Below are 22,812 nucleotides of genomic sequence, written 5' to 3' on the forward strand. Positions count from 1 at the left end.
TGTATGCACATGTTTGTGTTTTTGAAGGAATAACGTTTATGCGTGGTTATTGAAAAAACTAAAAAATTAAGTCACTGAAATAAGGCCAAAAATATATATTAAATCTGTTACAAGACTTTTGGGTATTGGAGGTTGTAGGCTAGAGTTTTTGCTTCAAAATTATGTAAAAATTATAATGCCTACTTGTTCATATAAAACAATATATTGATTTAGTTTTTGTAAGACACTTTTTGTCAAGAAACACAGTATGCGTGGAGGCGTGAATCATCATGAATAATGGGTGATTTACACCTGAGAAGACAAAAAGAATTGCATAAAGAACCTCTAATGGTGCTGCATATTAATGAGGCCTTTCAGTCAGGTAGGCTGTGAAAAAAACCTCTGTAATCATGTCTCAGCTCAATTTAAAATAATGGTATTCTATTATAATATTTAAAATATAATGTATTTCTGTGATGCAAACAGTCTGAATATAGGCTTTTAGTTTAAAAGCATTCACATTTGGAGAAATATTGATGGATTCTCATATGTTTATGTCAATTTTCTATACAGAGGAGTTATATTTATTCTATAAATAACTCGCTGGTGTTTTCAATTCATACTTGCAGCCGGAGGGCGCTCTGTATACCTTTAGTCCACAAATTATTCTAAAGAAGAAGAGGACATTTCAGGAATGGTGTTTTCAATTCATACTTGCAGCTGGAGGGCGCTCTCTGTGCACATTTAGTCCACAAATTATTCTAAAGAAGAAGAAGAACCAGGAACTAACTGCATGTCTTCCAGAGCTCGCTAACCATGGCTTTAACATCCAGATGAACACTTTTCAAGACAATAAATACACGATTGAGACGATGTATGCATGCATTGCCTCAGAATTTGCATCTGAATAGCGCTGGCTCCGTGGGCGTGGCCGCATTAGCGGATAATGAGCTGAATCACGGATTTCTGACATGTGTCTCTTTTCATACAGATGACATAAACAGAATTTTTGTTTTCGATTTGACTTACACGATTTAAAACCTGACATTTCAACGTTTTTTTAGACATAAGTCTAATTTTTTTGTGATTAGTATTCACTAAGTTATAGTTCATTTTCTGAGAACTATCAGATTAAAATTTGTTCAGAGGGAGAGGACAGATCATACATCATTTTAGTTTTCTTTATTTTTCAAAAAGCACAACATTTTGTTTTTACTCTGAGTGTACACAAATAAAAGAAGACATTCTATAGTTTCAATTGATATATTACTTATGTCTCTATGACAAAAAATGATGGAGTATTTTAAGTCTGTTTTGCTGCAATGTGAAAAAAAACCTGAAAACGCGCCGGCGCGTTTTCAGACCTCAGGGAGTTAATATTATTATCATTTTTTGCATGTAAAACATATTTTAGTTTTTCATGACTACTTGTCCACCCTCTCTTTCATGTCTATTTTTCCCATCTTCCCAGTTTGTTATTGTGCCTTTAAGGCTTTTATGTACACTATACCATCAAAAAATTTAGAGGCCTGTAAGATTTTATAATGTTTTTAAAGTCTCTAATGTTCACTGTGGCTGCATTTATTTGATAAAATGGTAACACTTTACAATATGGTTTCATTAGTTAAAGGCACAATATGTAAGATTTTTGGATTAAAAGATCAAATGTTATATATTGTTATATATTTTGTTGACTTGTGTGCTTACATTATCCCAAATGTTTCCAAGAATGTTTAAATCCAGAGAAATTAGCAATTTTAACCAGAACACGGACACGGATCTGTGTGTCGCCTATCAATGACATCATAGCCGCGTTGCCCTCGATTTAAGGTTTTATTTTGTAGAAACCATGGAAACATCAAAACGCTTCAATATTACGCGTTTTATTAGACAGATGAGCAATTATTTGGATACATTCATTGACAAAAAAAATACTATATTACTCTAGCTTACATAGCTCAACACAGTAAGTCTTATTGTTTAAATCTCGTTTTCTTGATTTACTGCGAGTACCATGTTTTACTATGTCTAATATTGATCTAACTTACTGCAATGTGCAACAAGTGTCTCATAGTAGCCACCGAGTAAACGCTCAGAGTAGCGTTATAACAACTTTCAACACACAAATGTATCTAATATGATAAAACATTGCTGCTTTACCCCACATACGCTTGACCAGAAGAAGCGGAAGTATCACACTTGGCACCAGTGGCCTTGTTCCGCTCCAACGTAATGTTAATAAATCTTTAATACATTAGCTCATCCATGAATATGATTTCTGTCTGCGTCCTTTCAGATTCTTCTCCAGCGGCTGTAGACGTGAAGACAACACCTCCCATGATTCTGCGAAATCAAGGCGTCATCAAGCTACGCCTTTGTTTTGAATAACCAACCTGTAGTGGCGAAAACTACATACTGTGCCTTTAACATTAGTTAACTACTTTAGTTAACATGAACTAACAATGAACAATACTTCTACAGCATTTATTAATCTTAGTTAATGCTAATTTCGTAATTTACTAATACATTATTAAAATCAAAAGTTGTATTTGTTAACTTTAGTTAATGCACTGTGGACTAACATGAACAAACAATGAACGACAGTATTTTTATTAAATAACATTAACAAAGATGAATAAATACTGTAACAAATGTATTGCTTATTGTTAGTTCATGTTAGTTAATACATTACTTGTGAGCTGCAGGTTTGGATCGAGGGGTCAAAGTTTGTTCGGGTAGCATGTATTTCTGCTGATTCATTTGATGATTTTGATATAGAATGTAGAAATTATCTTTTTGAACTAGTGTTTTGAGTTCTGTAAGTGACAGTGTGTTTTAGTATTGACTTTTTTCATTTTAAAAGATCAAGGAAAGTTTGGTTCCTTTAAGCAGAGTAAAATTGATCCATGGTGGCTGGCCTGCTGTGGATGTGATAAGTCTGGATTGACAGTGATGTGAGTGGATTAGAGGAAAAGTTCCCTTCTATTGCTGCTCACTGAAGTCATCCTGACAGTCCAAGCATATACATGCTAGCCTTTAGCCGTCATTAGAGAAAGAAAAAGAACAGCACATCTCTGCTTTGCCACTACAGACTTCTCAAAAGCTGTGCTGGAATCAAATCTGAGGTGTATTGGAGATTTTCTAAGAGGTTCATTTATAAACAAAGTCTACTGTGAGACACCGGCTGCCAGTATGTGACTTCACTCGTAAAGTTTCTTTGTGTTTGTGACTTGAGTTTTATTGACCTGACTGGATTCTTAACTATTGAGTATTGTGTGTGAGAGAAAGCATCGCTTGGCTTTAGTTCAGTGAAGTGATAGGTTTACTCTGAGTGTGTTGTAATGAGAAATCTGTCCCTGAATTGCCTTAGTCTGCTGCTTGCAAACCTCTTAAGATGAATAAACATCTCTCAATCTGAGAGCGTTCCAATCACCTCTTTCATTTTCTATGGTCCACTCCACTCCACATCCTCTACAGAGTTATGGATGGTTGCTGGGGCGTTGCTGTGCAGGTGCTAATATGTTTCTAGGGTGTTCTGAAGGGTTGCTAGGTGGTTGCTTACTGTCAAAAGAACCAACAGGGGGTTGATATACTGGGGTTGGATTCACAAAAAATACATAAGAATAAAATTCTTCTTAACTACTTTTTTCTTATTATTTGCTAACATAAGAATAAAGTTAAGAATATTTTGTATTCCCAAAAAATTTCTAAATCTTTTTTAAAGAATGTTCTAAATACAAAACTTAAAGGGTTAGTTCACCCAGAAATGAAAATTACCCCATGATTTACTCACCCTCAAGCCATCCTATATGACTTTAATCTTTCAGACAAACACAATTTGAGATATATTTAAAAATGTCCTGGCTCTCCCAAGCTCTATAATGGCAGTGAATAGAGGATGAGATTTTGAAGCCCAAAAAAGTGCAACCATGTATCATAAAAGATAAAAGAATGTTTTAAAAATCCTTGTAAATAACCTATTAAAGTTAGAATAACCTCAAACTTGTCTTAAATCCCCAAAGGTAAGATGTTTAATGAATCCATTGAATTGTTTCAAATATAAAGCATGACAACATACCACTATAGCTACATATACAGTAAAAATAAATATTACAGGGCTCAACGCTAAGGATTTTTTCTACTGGCCCGGTCAGGCCAGTGGTTCAAATTTTTACTTGCCCCGCCAAAGTTTTCACTTGCCCCACAACAAAAATATTAATAAAGTATTTTGAGAAAATGGGCCTATAAAATAAGCATATTTATTGTTTTCATTGTCTTTGTTACAGTTAACCTCAATAAATCGGGTTATGACACCAAAAGCTACTAGATTAACTTATTTTCTAAATATTGTTAGACAAACAAACAGTAAGTAATAAAATAGTAACAAATAATCAAATTACGAGTAATAGCACAAATAAATACAACAGAACAAACAAAGTTTTCCATGTAGGTTTAAACAGGAGATTTTCAGGTACAGAAATTGTAATCTAATGTATAACTATATAACTATAGAATAGATTAAACTTTATTAAAGTTAATCAGTGAAGAACAGTTACAGATACATAAAAATGTTTTTAATGTTGAAAATATAAAACGTTAAATACTGTTATTTGAAATTATAAAAAAAAATGAAGACACTTTTTTAAACGTGAAATTAAACCCGCCAGTAGGTGGCAGCAAGTCCCTGCTAATGAGCGAGTCATTGAGATTCAACCGATTCATTCAAACGGCTGATTCATTCAGGAAGTTTTGCTCAGAGACGCAAAACAATTCTGTGGACTTTGGAACTACTTTCGTTGGCGAAATAGAGTGAAACAGCCGATTTGGTTTCTTAAATGTAAGTCACTTGATATTAAGTATTTGTTCATTAAATTATTTGTAAATTATTGTAAATTAAATGTTCATTAAACATTTGTAATCATGCTAATATTTGGAGAAAAACGGCACTCTTTGTTATTTGTTAACTATATTAAATTATATAAACATGAAATATATACAGGGGAATTTTTGCCCCTTATCTTGAATTCTGGGGCATTCTAAAGGCATTTTAAGACTAAATCACACAGTGAAATCGTGCACTCTAAATATGCACGCGCACTAGTCTAACCTACTAGACTATGTCACGTAGTGAATGCGTGCACTCATGGGTGTTTTTTTGTTTGTTTTTTGTACAGTGAGGGACATACTCGATAATATCAGATTGTTAAAGGTGCTCTAAGTGATCCTGGGTGGAGTAACTTCCTGTTGACGTTCGAAGTGTTGTCAAACAAAACAGAGGCTAGCTAGACCCTCCCTCCTACTCCTCCTCCCCCTCCCCTCCGTGCTTCCTGAAACAGTCATGAACGCGCATTTAAAATCATTCTTGTCAGTTATTGGCTGGAGCATGTTTATTATGTTTTGTGGTCCAGGCTGCACCAGTTTGTTTTTATTGCCGTTTTCGGAGCTTGTGGCGACTACAGAGACCGCGTTTTTTTATAGTGTTCTCAGGGGACAGGCAGCTAGCGGATAGTGAGGAGATGTTTGCTGTATGTGACAAAAAATGTTTTGGCCTAAAAACGCGTGACATCACTTAGAGCACCTTTAAATAAACAATTACGATATCATAGACGATACATATCGCACACCCTACAGCACTGGCCCGATCGGGCAAGTGACCGTTCCGTCTACTGTCCCGAGCGTCATTCACACTGGCCCCGGGCCATCGGGCAGTCCTTAATTTCGAGCCCTAATATTACTAGTGTTCTGAAGTGATAACATCGATAGATCATGTAAACAATGATTGGTTATTGCTACTCTTGACGTGACTTTTTGCTGAATTCAAAATTCAAATAGGGACCTTGTGTTTAATTTTATAATTACAACAATTTTCATTAACTTTCTGCACATACGTGGACATGTTCACTGTTCACTCTAGCAGGGCACGCACACACACACACACACACACACACACACACACACACACACACAGGACACATTTGCTCTGGGCACAAGAAAGATGGAGTGAAAATGAATGCATATAGGCCACTCCATCTTGAGACAGTCTCTTTAAAAATAACTATTTACAATACACAGCACATAAGACACTGATTCTGAACTCCCATCAAGATGAAAACTGGTGAAAACATAGTGAAAATAGTGTGTGGGCTTATTATGATTATTATGATTATTATCTGCAGTCAGCATGAAAAGACGTTTTGAGTTTTTCCATTGAGTTGACCAGCAAGTCTTTGTCAAAATCATATAATCAGATAACACCAGTCTTTTTTTTTCCTTTTTGTATTTTCTTAACAAATACATTTTTACATTGTTATGAACTCCTTACAATTTATCTTAAGAAATGTTTTAACTTCTGTCTTCAGAAGATTTTCATGACTCGTGACTATAGTGTAAGTCTATGTGATTTTTTTTGCCTGCTTTGCTTGATAGCTCCTAATTTGAGGTATAATTCATGTCCATCAATTCCGAAATACTTGGTGTTAGGTATTTAAATCCCTATATGAGCAATGACTGTATATTTTCCAGTACAAATATACTGTTATAGAATTTCTTTTGGCTGAATTCTCTCAAACAGCCAATAGTGCTTTTTTGTTTGTTTGTTTAGCTGACTAGCTGATGACTTGTTTTTTTTTTTTTTTGTTTTTTTTTTTGGATGTGCCATATGTTGTTGTAGACTTGTTTGGATCCACCTTTTTCTGGGCAAATGTAGTGTTGCTTTTTTCTGAGCATGCTGGGCACTGGCTCAAGATGTGATGTTGTCAGGGATTTCTTCAGTGATCTGGGACATATTGGAAACAGCTGCTCGGAGGCTAACAGAACTGGAATGATCAGGCATTGAGTCTAAACTATGTGATTAAAAAAATAGATCAGAAAAGAGAGATTAGAACTGTTTCATTATGTATCGTAATTAATCAACTTATTACTGAGCTCGTCTGTGGTGCGATGAAGTCTGAGTGCTCATATTTTACATCTCTGTTCTCTTTAAATTGCGATTATTCATTTAAAGTGGTAGATAACCCAAAAATTAAAATTTTCTACTCACCATCCTGTTGTTCTTGTATCATTTTTTTCTTCTTTGGAAGACAAAAGGAGATTTTTTTGTATAATGAAAATGGATGGAGGCTCATAAGTCTAGAAAAATGAAAATTTGGGGTCTGTAAGATTTTTTTTAATGATTTTGTCTGTTTGCTCACCAAGGCTGCATTTATTTGAGCAAAAATACAATAAAACAGCAACATTGTGAAATACTATTTCTACTTTAACATGTTAAAATGTAATTTATTCCTGTAATGCAAAGCTAAATTTTCAGCATCATCACTCCAGTCTTCAGTGTCACATGATCCTTCAGAAATCATTCTAATATGATGATTTGGTGCAAAAAAAAACCCTTTTCTTAGTATTATCAATTTTTGTAATATTTTTTGTAGAAAATGTGATACATTTGTTTAATAAATAAAAAGTAAAAAAAAAAAAAAACAGAAAAAACAGCCTTTAATTGAAATAGAAATCTTTTGTAACCTTATAAATGTCACTATTGATCTATTTAATGTATCCATGCTCAATAAAAGTATTGATTTCTTTAAAAAAAATTAAAACATCTTTCTGACTGCAAACATTTTTTTAAATGGTATTGTAAATTCACTATAAAAGTAGTCTGTAAATCTTGTATAGTCTTTTAATGCATTCAATAGTGATAAAAAGACTGAAATTTAAGTCTTTTTTTTCTATGAAAATATTGCCCTCCACCATAGGAGATAAGATTTTCAGTGAATGGTGAATTATTTATTTTTTATTAATTATTTTTATTTATTTGAGCTTTTTTTTTGGGTCTGGTTTTGAAAGTTTGGCTGCTCCTTTTTTATTATTTTAGTAATCTGTTTTCTTCTGTACTGCTGATCAATATAGAAAAAAAGGCCTGACAGGACCCTCATTTACTTTGCAGAGCTAATTGATTCTCGCTGCTGTTCTGATCAATTTAATTTCACACATCATTATGTCAGCATAAATATTGTCCCACTGTGCCCACAGATAAATGCTTGTCTTTTCTTTTTTGTCTTCTTTTCAAATGTTATCTTCGCACCTTTCGATTCATCTTCGCTGCTGGAGATCCACAGAGACCGTTAATGTGTTAACGAGAATGTGACCTATTGTTATTGTCCTCTTTATTTAGCAGAGGCTGTAATAACAATCCTACTTTCTTTCTGTATGAAGTTAGTTCCTTCAAGCGTTACAGTAATGTCAGCCTTTGAAAGCAGTGTTTTTCATAGCCTATGTTAAAGGACATTATGGCTTTGAGCAATTTTAAGGTTTTAAGAGGCTGCTTGTGATGCCACAGAGCAGGAATAAGGTCACCTACAAGCTTTCTAAAGGTTTTTATCCTTTTGTTTGCTAACTTCGTCCTTCTTTTTTCCTCACTGTGCTCTGATACATGAAGACAGAAGGAATAGCATAGACAAATATGTTATTCACTTCAAAAAAACTGCTACTGCTACATTAGACAGGTCTATATTTACACACTTCTATACTTTATATTCTTTTCTTTTTTTTTGTTTTTAGGCCAGACTCAAACACCAGTCAATTCAACTTTGCTGTAATCTAGGTATTTGCTGTATATCGGCATATTAGAATTGTTTCTGAACAATAATGATGCTGAAAATACAGCTTTGCATCACAGGAATAAATTGCATTTTATAATATATTTAAATAGAAAACATTTATTTTAAATGGCAATAATATTTCTGTTTTTACTGTATTTTTGATCAAATAAATGCAGCCTTTGTGAGCATTAGAGACTTCTTTCAAAAACATTAACGAAATCTTACTACAAACTACAAACTTTTAAACTGTAGTGTATATACCTGATAAATCTCACTAAATTTGGTAATAAGAAAAAGCTATGTCAAAATATTTTAACTGTAAAATAAGACAAAAATACAAAATAATATTTGCAGCTGGAAATCCAAAAGTAGAATTGGTCAAATGTTTTCTTCTCTTTCTTTTCTCTGAGTGCTGTTCTCTCTTTCTGGTGGTCCCATGTTAATTTGAGTAGCGCACCGAGTAGATGAGTGCAGATTCTCTATCTCTGCCTCTTAGTGCATGGGAGTAGCAAAGGCTAATTGAATAGCATAGCTGTAATAGGCTAGATTTAATTTGCCTTGCCCTCACTGAAAACCAATTAGGAAAACGGTGAGGAGGGGTGGCCGCCTTCTAGACTGACACTCTCTGCGTCTGCAGAGTTTCACAGGACTTGCAGCCGAATCGTTTTTGCACATGTTTGCCTATGCTCACAGGATTCCAGACCTGACCCCAATACAAATGGCCCCCTGGCTGTTGTAAAAAAAGGCTTAACCATATCCACAGACAGCCAAACACGCTAATTAAAATTGATAATGGGGAGAGAACAAGCTCAGCTCCACAAAGCTGACAAAATGCGGGATTTTTCAGGCCCTTGTTTGTTTAGAAGTTGGACATTGAGCCAAGGGGAAGGTCAGTTTTGTGGTGCTGAACTGGCATGATGGCTTGCTAATCTGCTCTGATTGTTTCTTATTGTATGGGAATTGTTTTAGATTGAATTTATTATTGAATTTATGGATCTGGGACAAGTTTTATATATACCAGATTCTTGGTAATGTTTAGACTATTTTTTACGGTTTAATCATAACTCATTGAGTTATCTCTAATTATTATACTAGGTCACACTTTAGATTAGGGTCCAGTTCTCACTATTAAGTAACTATTAAAGGGTTAGTTCACCCAAAAATGAAATTTCTGTCATTAATTACTCACCCTAATGTCGTTCCAAACCTGTAAGATCTTTGTTTATTTTTGGAACACAAATTAAGATATTTATGATGAAATTCGAGATGTTTTATTATCCCCATAGAAAGCAACGTAATTACCACATTCAAGATCCAGAAAAGTAGTAAAGACATAATTAAAATAGTCCATGTGACTACAGTGGTTTCAACCTTAAAGGGATAGTTCACCCAAAAATGAAAATTTGATGTTTATCTGCTTACCCCCAGCGCATCCAAGATGTAGGTGACTTTGTTTCTTCAGTAGAACACAAATGAGGATTTTTAACTCCAACCGCTACCATCTCTCAGTCAAATAATGGGAGTGAATGGGAACTCGAACAATAAGAGTCGAAAAAACTTGCATAGACAAATCCATATTAAACCCTGCGGCTCGTGACGACACATTGATGTCCTAAGACACGAAACGATCGGTTTGTGTGAGAAACCGAAAAGTATTTATATCATTTTTTACCTCTAAAACACCTGCGTTCAGCACTCGCTTAGTGAGGTCTGATCACGCTCTGACAACGGCAGTGATGTCTCGCGCGTATACTTCAATGAGTGCTAGACATCACTGCCGCTGTCAGAGCGCGATCAGACTTCACTAAGCGAGTGCTGAACGCAGTTGGACATAGTGGTGTTTTAGAGGTAAAAAATGATATAAATAGTCTTCGGTTTCTCGCACAAACCGTTCGTTTCGTGTCTTAGGACATCAATGTGTCGTCACGAGCCGCAGGGTTTAATTTGGATTTGTCTATGCAAGTTTTTTTTTTACTCTTATTGTTCGAGTTCCCATTCACTCTCATTATTTGACAGACAGACTGCAACAGTTAGAGTTATAAATCATCATTTGTGTTCTACTGAAGAAACAAAGTCATCTACGTCTTGGATGTGCTGGGGGTAAGCAGATAAACATCAAATTTTCATTTTTGGGTGAACTATCCCTTTAATGTTATGAAGCGACTAGAATACTTTTTGTGTGCAAAAATAATGACTTTATTTAAGAATTTCTTCTCTTCCCTGTTTTTCTCGTATGCTGTTTAAGTCCAGCGCTTCCAGTTCCTACGTCAGAACGCTGGCTCCTGCATCATCAGCATCACACGCATGTGTCGTGCTGCTCACTTGAACACCGTCGGCCAATAATGAGTCGGCGTTCTGACGTAGAACCTGGAAGCGGTTCTTTATTTCATTTGTTTTTTTATTTATTTTATTGTATTTATTTGTGCTTATGCTTGTAATTTGTTTATTTGTTCTTGTTTACTTGTCTTTTGTAAATTCAATTCAATGTTGAAATCAAGCTTCCTTGTGCTGTGTGTAAACTCATGGGCAAAATTAGGCCATCCTTAAAAATATTTTGGTTTGCAGTAACAGTAAAAAAAAATATAAAAAAAAAGGGTCGGTAGGTAGGTCTATATATATATTTTTTTTTCAAGTTTCAATTAAAAAAAAAAAAAAATACAAATTTGGTGATGGTGATTACATAGATATGAATTTCCAAAAAAAAAAAAAAAAAAAAAACCCTGGACGCGCTCCGAAAGAAGGCCGTTAAAATCAATTTCCTATTTTCGTTTGCGAAACTTGTGTTTTTTGGTCCAATCGATTCGTGCAATAGATTTTCGAACATAAAGTGACAGCTCCATAAGAAAAGGTTCCAACCAGCAGCTAGCTGTCATTGTAAGCCTATAGCACAACTCCATGTATTGCCTACTCCTTGGTAATGACCATTAATTTCGAATAATGCGCGCCTAAATGTAGGCTCATACAGACGTATTTCACAAGCATATCTCAAATTTCTCCATCTCATACACTATTGAAGTTAGCTTCTAACGTTAACAGGAAGGCTAGTAGGTTATGCATGCTAGCTTTAAATAAAAAAACCTGCTCTGCTACTCAAGAATGCAAACTCACCATTATTGCAGGAACGAAGCATCGGGTCCTTCGTGGTCTTCGCCTGGCTCATCATGATGGAAAATGCATCCCTCGTGTTGTTGGGTGGTGGTGTCTCAGTTTGAAATTTCAATTTAAAAGAAACCACTTTGATTTGTGGGTCAAATTGTAGCACGTCCTCAATAGTTTGAGTTTCCTCCACCAACATTTTAGTGGTTTCCTTCAAGTCAGTCGACACGGTCACGGTTAGACTAGACGGGAGAAGGGATGGGAAAAGATCTGGGCACAGTTTTTCTAGAACTTCGTGCCAAGTTAAAGCGGTGTCGAGCTGTTTTAATGAATTTTTTAGATGTATTATGGTGCCTGAACCCGTATGACTTTGAACGGTGACCACGAACATTTTGTTTACTGCAGCCACAGCCATCAGTACCGAGCGCGAACCGTTGACTCTGACAGTGAATGAGAGTATGAGACGAAGCGAACGCACAGGCCATAGTGTGACATCCGTTAACCAATAGTGTAAACATAGATGACGTCACGGGTTTTTATTTAAAAGAAAGAACGTAGCCTTCGTTTGTATGTAGGCCTAGGCAATTTATATATTTACAATACTTACTAAAATATAATTAATATTATTTTATTGCTTTTGTATTAGTTGTTTGAAGAGTAAAAAAAAAAAAAAATTGGTACTGGAAAAAAAATTGGTAATGCAAATTTACAACCGGAAAGTCGGTCGGACTTAAAGCAAAAAAAAAAAAAAAAATTGAGTCGGTCCTAAATTGACAGGGTCGGTCGGGTTACGGCAAACAAGAATATTTTTAAGGATGGCCTTATCCTGTTGTAAAAACACAAATACATAGAGTGAGCAAACATTTAGGTGAGATAAATTTAATAAAAATTAAAAAAAAAAAAAATGTTTAAAACAAATTACAGTCTTTTAAATGGCAAATCATGTGTTTTCTTTGACATTAATTGAAATTATATCATACTTAGAGCATATTTAAATAAATTTAATTTAAACATTTATTATTGTTATTGTCATCATCATCATATTGCGAGAAGTCCTTTTTTGATTGAAGTTGTCCTTAAAGCACTGTGAAGGAGAATAAACAGTCTAAGAATCTTTGTTTTGTATTATTTTTCTGTAATTTAACTCATCTGGCAAGGACTAGTTTATAAATTTTAAAGGTAAACAGATTGATGGTGGATTTTTTTCTTGCTCTCTTTCAGCCCTTTTCTCTTTTTCCTGCCTGATCATTTATTCTCTCCCTTTTGAGGGCTGCTGATGTCCAGATGTCTGTTTCTGTTATGGACGTTAGTGTGGTAGGTTGCTGGAGGGGTGAGCTTGTGTTGCCCAATTGCCTGTTGGCGGGGTGTAGGAGCCATGCAGCTGGGGACGAGTAGGGCTATAAATACCCTGCTGCTCACTCTCTTGAGGCCAGTGGCTGTGCAATGCACTAGCTCTTTCTCTGATGTACAGCAACTCTTTCAGCACGCTGAAAGGTCATTGAGTGGTCAACCATGCAAATGATGGATCTCAGAGGACTACGTGATTATTAAAGGTTCTTCAGTAGTTCTTTGCAGCACATTCGGTTCTAAAAAGAACCTTCTTATCAAGAGCCATTTTCACTGTTTGGAGCTCTTGAGTTGGCTCTTGACTTTTAGGGCCGTATTTTAATAATCTAAGCTCATGGTCTGAAGCACATGGTGCAGGTGCACTTAGGGCATGTCCGAATCCACTTTTGCTAGTTTAATGACAGAAAAAGTGGTCTGCGCGCCAGGCGCAATAGGGTTGTACCCATTCTCTTAATGAGTCATGGGTGTGTTTTGGGCGTAATATGCAATAAACCAATCAGATCTCCCATTACCTTTAAAAGCCAGGTACGCTTGCACCAATGCGGATTGCTATTTACATGGCGGAATATAGACACCCTCAACCAGACGAGTCAGTTTAAATACATGTGTGTATTGCCACGATTGGTCAAATAATTAGCCAGTTTCATTCATAATTACTGCAAATAGGTAATTCTTATACATGCAATGACTATACATAATGACATGTATGCATTTTTATCTTTATGTACACGATAATAATCTTTTAGATTGTAATCCTTTTATTTTTAATATTTGACATGTTTGTGTGCTGCTGCGTGTCCCTGTGTGTGTAACAAGCTGAGTGCATGTGTATTGTGCACCTGCCTACAGGCATATATTACTAACGTGCCCTTTAAACAACAACAATAATAATAATAATAATAATAATAATACTGTGCCATTGACTTTAGACCAGGTTTTTGTTGGACAATGGTGCCGTCGTTTTCAGTTTCCTCAAAATAGCAACACGCCAACACGATGGCAGAATAATAGTGTAGTAATAAATTGTTTAATATTCTAAATATTTAGAATTAAGATAAAATTAATCACTTAAAATGAATAATTTTTGTCTAAATAAATTTGTTTAAAACTCACCATTTCAGTTTATGTGATTTGTGTTCATAAATGAGGGGATTTATATAGTTAAAATAATTCAATATTTAACTAAAATTTATGCAGAGTACAAAATGTATTAATTATTTGTTTAAAACAATATAGTCTTTTAAATGGCAAAGCAAGTGGTTGTTTTATTATATATTATTATGAACACATTTATGTTTTTAAATTTTAAATTTAAATTTATATATTAACATTTTTATATTTCATTGCATAAAAGTTCATATATAAAAGTGTGTACAGTAGCAAGACTATTTTAGCAAGAGGGTCTCTCGTAAGGGGGGTTAAATTATATTGTTATAATGTGAATGGCATAGTTATGCCGACACTGTATTTGTGATATAAGCCAATGGCAATTTACATAATTTACAAAAATAATTTTACTAATTCCTCACGCCAAAAGCGCACGCACCACTGATTAATGTTAAAGTGGCGTGCACATAAAGCCGCCTCTCAAACAGATTGTGAGTTGCAAGTACCAAAATGAGTGGCTTACTGCGTTTAAACGGTCAAATACACACAAAAAAATGTCAAAATGACAATCTTGATGAGTATTCAGTTAAACAAAGTCAGTTTTGGAAGGTAAATAGTTGACAAAGATAACACATGTTGTGCAACAGTATATTGTATCCGTGCATAAGCTCTTAAAGTGACAGCAGCCTAATGAACCTGGTTCTGTCTGTCGTGTTAATCAAAGAAAAAAAAAGACAAAAAGAAAATCATTCTCTGCTCTTGACTGAATAACTTTTGTAACTTGAATTGTAAGCATTAATCTGTATTTAATTTTTACAATGAAGACTATCCAGTGTTATTTTACATTTGATTACTTTAAATTCTGTAGAATTTCTTACCAGACTATATACTGTTTGACCCACGTGAAATACTTAAAGCCGTGTTTACTTCATATCTCTCTTTATTCTATTGCATTTATTTGTGCTGTTGTTTAGAATTTGTTTATTTGTTCTTATTTTATTATTAACTTTTTCTTGTGTGTTTTTTTTTTTTTTTTTGTAGATTTAGTTTTAGTTTTGTTGATTCAAATAAAGCCTCCATGTGCTGTGCATAAGCTATTGCAACAAAATTACCCAAATTATGAAAAAAAAATGACATAATAATAAAAATATCTGCATTGCAGTATGTATGGCAGTTTCCCTCGTGGTATAGAAAATATCTTGAATATTGATGTTTTTCAAGGTATCGTATTGAAGTTGGAAATTCCTGTATTGTGACAACACTAGATATGAGCTGCATTTTTTGATCATCAGCAAATTTTCTAGTTCACAGTCCGGAATAGGAGAGAGAGCAAAATCAGCACTGATCAAGATCATTTAGTTTCCCAATCTTTACTGAAGTTGATTGTGTGTTTAGCTTCAGGGTGCAACACTGAACTTTCATTTTCATTTGTAGCAGTTTGCGCGTCGACTTGACGGAGAGATGCTCAGCTACTCATTTGCAGCGGGCCACATCTGTGGCGAATGTGATGCATGTTGCAATAGCACTGTCATATCGGGCTAGCTGGTATAACATGCTCTTACACATTTATTTTTTTCCATTTTGGGAGGAGTAAAATTTACATACGTAGCTTCATCAAACAGATGCATTTACACTTGTCCAGTTTCGTTTGGAATGCATCTCAGACCACTTCCTGAAGTAGTTTGAGTGAGACACAGGTGCATGGAAGCCTAACACAACATGCCTGTGGGTCACCAGGCTTTTCAAGGCTATTTGTTTTCACATACTTGTCAATGATCAAACCATTTTCCCTTCCCAGCTATTCATAGCAGTCTAATTTTAGCCCTTTATATTATCCGTGGTTCGTCCACTCAGTGTAACGTTTCTGAATCTACTCCAGAACAAAGGCCGCCCCCCGTTACACCTGACTACTGCCATGAATTAGTAAACATGCTTTTTGTTCCTTCTGCTTCCTGTGATCTGAAGGGCTAAGCTAACCGTTAGGCTAACTCACCTATCCTGGTCATTTAAGAGCGGACACTTAGGCAGGTGTGAGTATCTGAAGATCTCAAATGCCATATACGTATGTAGGTACTTTAAACTAAAACGTTAAACTGCTGAGTCATTACATGACTGTTTTTGGTACCTTTTATACCATATTAGTTTCTTTTATGAAGTATTTTACACTCTTGTCAAAAGGCATCAGCGATAGTTCAGGCTGCAAATATGATCGATAATAGTCTTGCATTGTCATTGAGATTTTCTCTGGAGCGCTAGTCAAACTATTGAATTTGATTATAACTGATATACAGTGGAGTCCAAAAGTGTGAGAACTTTGCAAACTTTGAAAATGCTTTTTATTTTTCATTATATGGGTTTAAATGACACACGAGTGTCCAAGATAAAGAAAAATATTTTGCAAATCTAGTTTAAACACGTCAAGTTCTTAGAAATGTACACTTTGTATTTAGGTTGGCTTCATATTTGAAAACTTTTATACTATATATACTAAGAAAGTTTATTGTTTCTAAAAATGTTGTGGTGAATACCATATTTTCCTTAAACCTTGAATACTTGAATAGATGTGAGTAGTGTAAGTAATCTTAATCATAACTTGTAAATGTTTTAATGTTAAATATATATTATAAATGTATTAATATCACATTTTGGGGAGCTGCACCACATTGCCTTTTACAACCTCAACTAACTTTGACTTGATGATAAGGTCACATTATCTGATATCATAATTTTTTACATATTGGCTGCATGACTTTGATAGTCACACTACTTGACATTGATTTGGAGGCCAAATTTATATACAGTTGCAAGAAAAAGTATGTGAACCACTTGCAGAATCTGTGAAAATGTGCAAAATTTTAACAAAATAAGAGAGATCATACAAAATGCATGTTATTTTTTATTTAATACTGTCCTGAGTAAGATATTTTACATAAAAGATGTTTACATATAAACAGTAAGTCAAAAAAATAGCTGAATTTATTAAAATGACCCAGTTCAAAAGTTTGTGAACCATTGATTCTTAATACTGTGTGTGGTTACCTGGATGATCTACAACTGTTTTTTTTTTTTTTTTTTTTTTTTTTTTTTTTGTGATGGTTGTTCATGAGTCCCTTGTTTGTCCTGAGCAGTTAAACTGAGCTCTGTTCTTCAGAAAAAAATCTCCAGGTCCTGCAGATTCTTCAGTTTTCAAGCATTTTTTTGCATATTTGAACCCTTTCCAGCAGTGACTGAATGATTTTGAGATCCATCTTTTCACATGGAGGACAATTGAGGGACTCAAACACAACTGTTAAAAAAAGGTTCAAACATTCAATGATGCTCCAGAAGGAAACACAATGCATTAAGAGTCAGGGGGTGAAAACATTTGAACGGGATGAAGAGGTCCAAATTTTTCTTATTTCGCTTGAATATAATTTTTTTCATCTATTACTGCCCTTCGGAAGCAACAGGGGACACTTGCATGTTTCCCGGAAGACAAATTAAATACAATTTACCTTGTTTTTCAAATTCCAAATGTTTTCACCCCTCATCTATTAATGCATCATGTTTTTTTTTCTGGAGCATCAGTGAATGTTTTAACCTTTTTTAATAGTTGTGTTTGAGTCCATCAGTTGTCCTCAGTATGAAAAGACAGATCTCAAAATCATTCAGTCACTGTTGTAAAGGGTTCAAATATGCAAAAAATGCTTGAAAACTGAATCTGCAGGATCTGGATTTTTTCTGAAGAACAGAGCTCAGTTTAACTGCTCAGAACAAACAAGAGACTCATGAACAACCATCACAAAACATAAAAACAGTCGTAGATCATCTAGGTAACCACGCACAGTATTGAGAATCAATGGTTCACATACTTATGAATAAGGTTATATATATATATATATATATATATATATAGTATGTTAAAATATATGTAATATATAAAGTATATTAAAATAAATGTTTCACAACCCATTCTAGTAGACCCCTATTCTAGTAGATAGGTCCTCTTTAATATTGAAGTGGAAAATGGCAGCAACAATAAGATTTTCAATGTGGTCTCACACTTTTGGGTGTGATTTTACATATCACGCTGATTTACTGTATGTGTTTGTTTCTTGACTGTTCAGTTTTTTCACTCACATTTCAATCAGATCATAGCAGTGTGACAGCCGCTTGAATTTGTAAGCTTTTTAGTAACTGAGAGCTTTTGCTGAAGCCAAACATCTGGTTCAGCTCCAGTTATAGCATTCATGTTACCTGACTAACAGCAGTAAGCAAGATCATTTGTGTATGTGTGTGTGTTTTGTTCTTTTACAACAGTTTGATATACCCACACACGTTTTCATGCCTATTTGTTCATTTATTTTCTTTTCATTCAAATGGAGCAGGTGTTAATGTTTTGTATGTAACCCAAACCAGTTTATGGACACACACACACACACACACACACACACATGAACAAACAGCCACGTTGATAAGCTCCTGTTTGCTTGCCAGAGTAGTAATGGCCCCTGGTAATGTGTAAAGAACATGATGATGGTGTAATGTTGCTTTGCACTCACTGGCCACCTGCTAAAGTCAGGCCTTACAGGAAACCAGCTCTGTTGACAAGAACCACAAAAGAGTCACTCTGCTGACAAAGAACACGCAGTGTAAACACAGACATACTGGCTAGCTAGATTGTTTAATAGTAGATGACATGCTTGTTTAGCTGTAACATTCATATATTTTTCCTGCATAAAGGAAAAAAATAATATTAAAGTTGATATTTTCAGTGTAACTTTGTCCATTTAAGTAGCAAAAATGGCACATAAGAGTGAAGTTACTATGGTGAAAAGCTGTTGTCTGATATTTGATATCTAATTCAACAATATTCATACATTAAGTGTTACATAAGTGTCCAAATACTTTTGGGGCCACAGGAGAAACATTTATATAGCTTCTTTTATTTTGTATTTTATATATATAATGTTATTTATTGCACATATAATGTACATAACTGTTTAAAAGTTTGGGGTCAGTTAAATTATTTTTAAGGAGTCTCGTATGCTCATATGCTGCACTTATTTCATAGATCCATCTATCTATCCAGCCATCCCAATATTTATATCGTTTTATTTCTGTTTTCCAGAAACTGCGGAATGAGGTGTTTCCATTGCATTTATCTGAGTTATCGGCCCAGCATGTGGAAGCGTACCGACTGCTAGAGGACAGGAAACACAAACTCTCACCCGAGACCGCCGCCCTCTACCTGCTTCGACAACAGCACAAACATTTGGTCAGTCTGCAACTCTGCATGCATCCGTACTCTTTAACTGAATGCCAATCATGACAACGACTTTGCGTTTGTTTTCATGTTTAAGGGGTTTGCTTTATGAAAGTAAAGATGTTCCTTGCTTAAATTGATTTTAACACACACTCTTATGTGCTTATATACATATATCACACCGGAGATTGTTTGGAAGTCTTCAGGCTTCTCTTTGATATGCTGGTCTAGATGTAAACGAATTGCATTGATTACACGCACTGCACACACCAGCTTATATTCCTATCACGTCATGTTTCCCAGTAGAAGCTGTCCGTGAGTCATCAGGTTTCCCATTTTAGAAGCTTTCAATTCTGTAAAATATATGTTGTCCACAGAATACTGGATTGTGTGTAATGAATTTTGGCCCAAATGTGTTAAGTTGAGATTTATTGAATTTGGGCAAATATTCATTTGGATTAAAAAAAAAAAGAAGTGAATTATGTAGTGCACAACGTCTTTTATTGCCATTGGCTTATATCACAAATACAGTGTTGACATAACTATGCCATTCACATTATAACAATATAATTTAATATTTTATTTCGTTGTGTCATGTCTGTTCTCATGATTACACATCATTGTCATGTGATCAGTCGTGTGGCGTGTTCTCTTTCTCAGTCTCACATTCTTTTTTTGTTGTGAGCATTGAGCTGCGGTTCCTCTCACCTGTTAGTTGCTTGGAAACGGCATGTTTATAAAAGCAGTCCATTAGCATGCCATTTATCCTGTTTTGATGTGTCACATTTTTGCATTTGTTCAGTAACTGAAAACAAGCATGTAGGAGTGGTGCATATGTTTGCATGTATGTAGAGTGGCAGACTTGAAAACATCTTGCTCATGAATAATGGTTAGGAGATGGTTAATGGTTAATATTCGCCTGTTTTGCTAACCCAGGAGTTTTCAAACTGGAGTTCAGAGACTCCTAAATTTGGGGTACAAAGATTGTTATGGAAAAAAAGAAAAAGGTTTATTTTTAGGACTGTAAAATTGAATGTTAACTTAAGATTTTCATTAAATATGTTTAATGTGATTTTTTTTTTTTTTTAACAAAACAAAAAAAAACATTTGAATACTTTTCAGTTTGAATTAAATTGAATTGATTTTCTCCCAAGTTTTACAATTTAATATTAATAATGGGTAGAAAAACAATTATGCTGTCAACTTTAAATATAGGGAAACTGGAAAAGCATAGCGGCAGATTACAGTCCATAAAAATACCTATACATACAGCTTCTGGTGGTGCGTAGATCCAAAGATAACTCCAAAATCAAAAAACATGAAAGAGAATAAAGTCCAAAAAGCTCAAACTAATTTATTTTCCAGAGGCCACAAAAAGTGCAAAGTGCAAAACGTTTTCGGGATCAACCCTTCATCAGTGCCATGATTCCAAGCATCCACCTGTATCCATTTAATAAGCTTATTACAGTAATCATTATAGAGATCGTAATCATTGTTGCATTTTTGCACTTTTTGTGGCCTCTGGAAAATAAATTCATTTGAGCTTTTTTTTTTTACTTTATTCTTGTGTGCGGATCTTTCATATTTTTTTGATTTTGGAGTCAATTTTAAATATTAAATTAATAAAAAATAAAAAATAATTTCCAGGTAATATGCCAGTCACCTATATTGGATTTAGTACAGTGACAATATAGAAGATAATTATTTATATTAACTTTTAAAACAACATTTGTATTTGTAATATCGAACGTAAAGTTGTGATGCAATGTAAGTAGCGACAGTATTGTAGTATTGTGACGTACATCTAAGTGAAATAGATTATTGGAAAATTTTTAATAAAAAATGTAGAGTGGGAATTTGGTTCTGTCCATTGATTGTTGATTGGATGGAGGAAGATCTGAATGCAAGTTTGCGGTCGATAGGAAGAAAGGGACGGGGTGTAAGCGAACTAAATGATTGGTTTGTTTGGAGAAGAGCCAATAATTTCCAATGTCACGACAGAGACTGGAAGATCAAGTTATATTTTGATTAAAAATGATGTCAATTTTTTTTTTTTTTTTTTTTTTTTTTTTAAAGCTATATATTTTAATTGTTGATCACAACACATGTTGCCATATTCAGCATGAGGGTGGCGCTCTAATGTTGATAGACAGTTTTTAAGTACAAAAGACAAATGCATAGAATGCTATCTTAGAAATGATATTACAAGTTGTGGAGGAATTCCAGTGAGGAAATGAAAGTCCCTCAATTATAGTGCGCTGCAGTTCCATTTTTCACCACAGATTTACATTGTAAAATTGTGGGGCGCTGTAGAGCTGCCTCACTTAGTATGATGATGCATGAAGCCATGCATAAAATTTTATTATATCCTGCTCACTTTAAGACTTAAAATTGTCTAGAAAATATGAGAAAATATTTGTTGTAGAATACTGAACATTTACAGTTTATTATTGATTCAGTTTATATAGAGGTTTTAGAGTAATATTTTGGTGGGACACTGCTCCACCTGCCCTTACAGGCAAGCCGCAGCAACTAGTGACTGTCCTAAGCTGTGACGTCTATCTGGAAGTATTGAGAGGCCTCTTCACACACTCACATCCCTATCTCAGCCCTGGAAACACACACACACTACTCAAGTATCTCTTATTGTCAGCAGTGAAGGAGTGTGATATAGAGCCTGTAGGTGCACATGCATACATATACTTAGGGTCCAACAATGAATGCCAATGACATGTGAAATGAATGAAATAAAGAAAGAAATTAATGCTTTTATACAGAAAGGATTCATTAAATTGATTAAAAGTGACAGTTAAGACATTTTCAATGTTACAAAAGATTTCTGTTTCAAATAAATTATGTTTATTTTAAAAATGTATGATGGTTTCCACAAAATATTAAGCAACACAATTGTTTTCAACATTGATAATAATAAGAAATGTTTCTTGAACACCAAATCAGCTTATGGACCCTTTTCACATTTCCGATTTCTCAGAAGCGGAAGTCATCGTAGTTTACTAGTTTTTGTAACTTGATGCAAATCGTGATTAAGCGCATCTAATATAAAATTTTGTAAATATAATAAATGTGTGTGTGTGTGTATATATGTTTGTTTGTGTGTGTGTGCGCATATACATATATACACACACACATTTATACATATGTACAAACTTGTATGTTAGATGCGATTAATCGCTATTAATCACGATTAATCGATTTAACAGTACAAATTATAGTGTTATAAATGTACATACATTTAAAAATAATGAAAATATAAAAAAAACTTTGCAGGATTTATGAGGTTGATGACTGTTAATCACCACAGTCTGTGAAAGGGTCCATTAGAATGATTTCTGAAGGATCATGTGACACTGAAGACTGGAGTAATGATGCTGATAGTTCACATTTCTTGTTTAATAAGATGAGAAAAGCAACATAAGGTAACAG

At 34.5% G+C, this 22,812-nt stretch overlaps 1 protein-coding gene across 31 annotated transcripts in view; it reads left to right on the forward strand.

Annotated features, from left to right (window-relative positions):
- Positions 1-22,812, forward strand: part of rimbp2b (RIMS binding protein 2b) — a 187,755-nt gene that overhangs the window by 24,048 nt on the left and 140,895 nt on the right. For all 31 annotated transcript variants that reach the window (XR_007187406.1, XR_007187404.1, XR_007187405.1 and 28 more), the window contains one exon: positions 19,234-19,380. Coding sequence is in view for 26 of the 31 variants with exons in the window: in XM_048209372.1 (XP_048065329.1) it covers positions 19,234-19,380 (147 nt within the window). In the remaining 5 variants the exon portion in view is untranslated. The remainder of the gene's footprint in view (positions 1-19,233; positions 19,381-22,812) is intronic.

The sequence above is a fragment of the Megalobrama amblycephala genome, linkage group LG12 (genome assembly GCF_018812025.1).
Source record: "Megalobrama amblycephala isolate DHTTF-2021 linkage group LG12, ASM1881202v1, whole genome shotgun sequence".
In the NCBI taxonomy this organism is placed as follows: Eukaryota; Metazoa; Chordata; class Actinopteri; order Cypriniformes; family Xenocyprididae; genus Megalobrama; species Megalobrama amblycephala.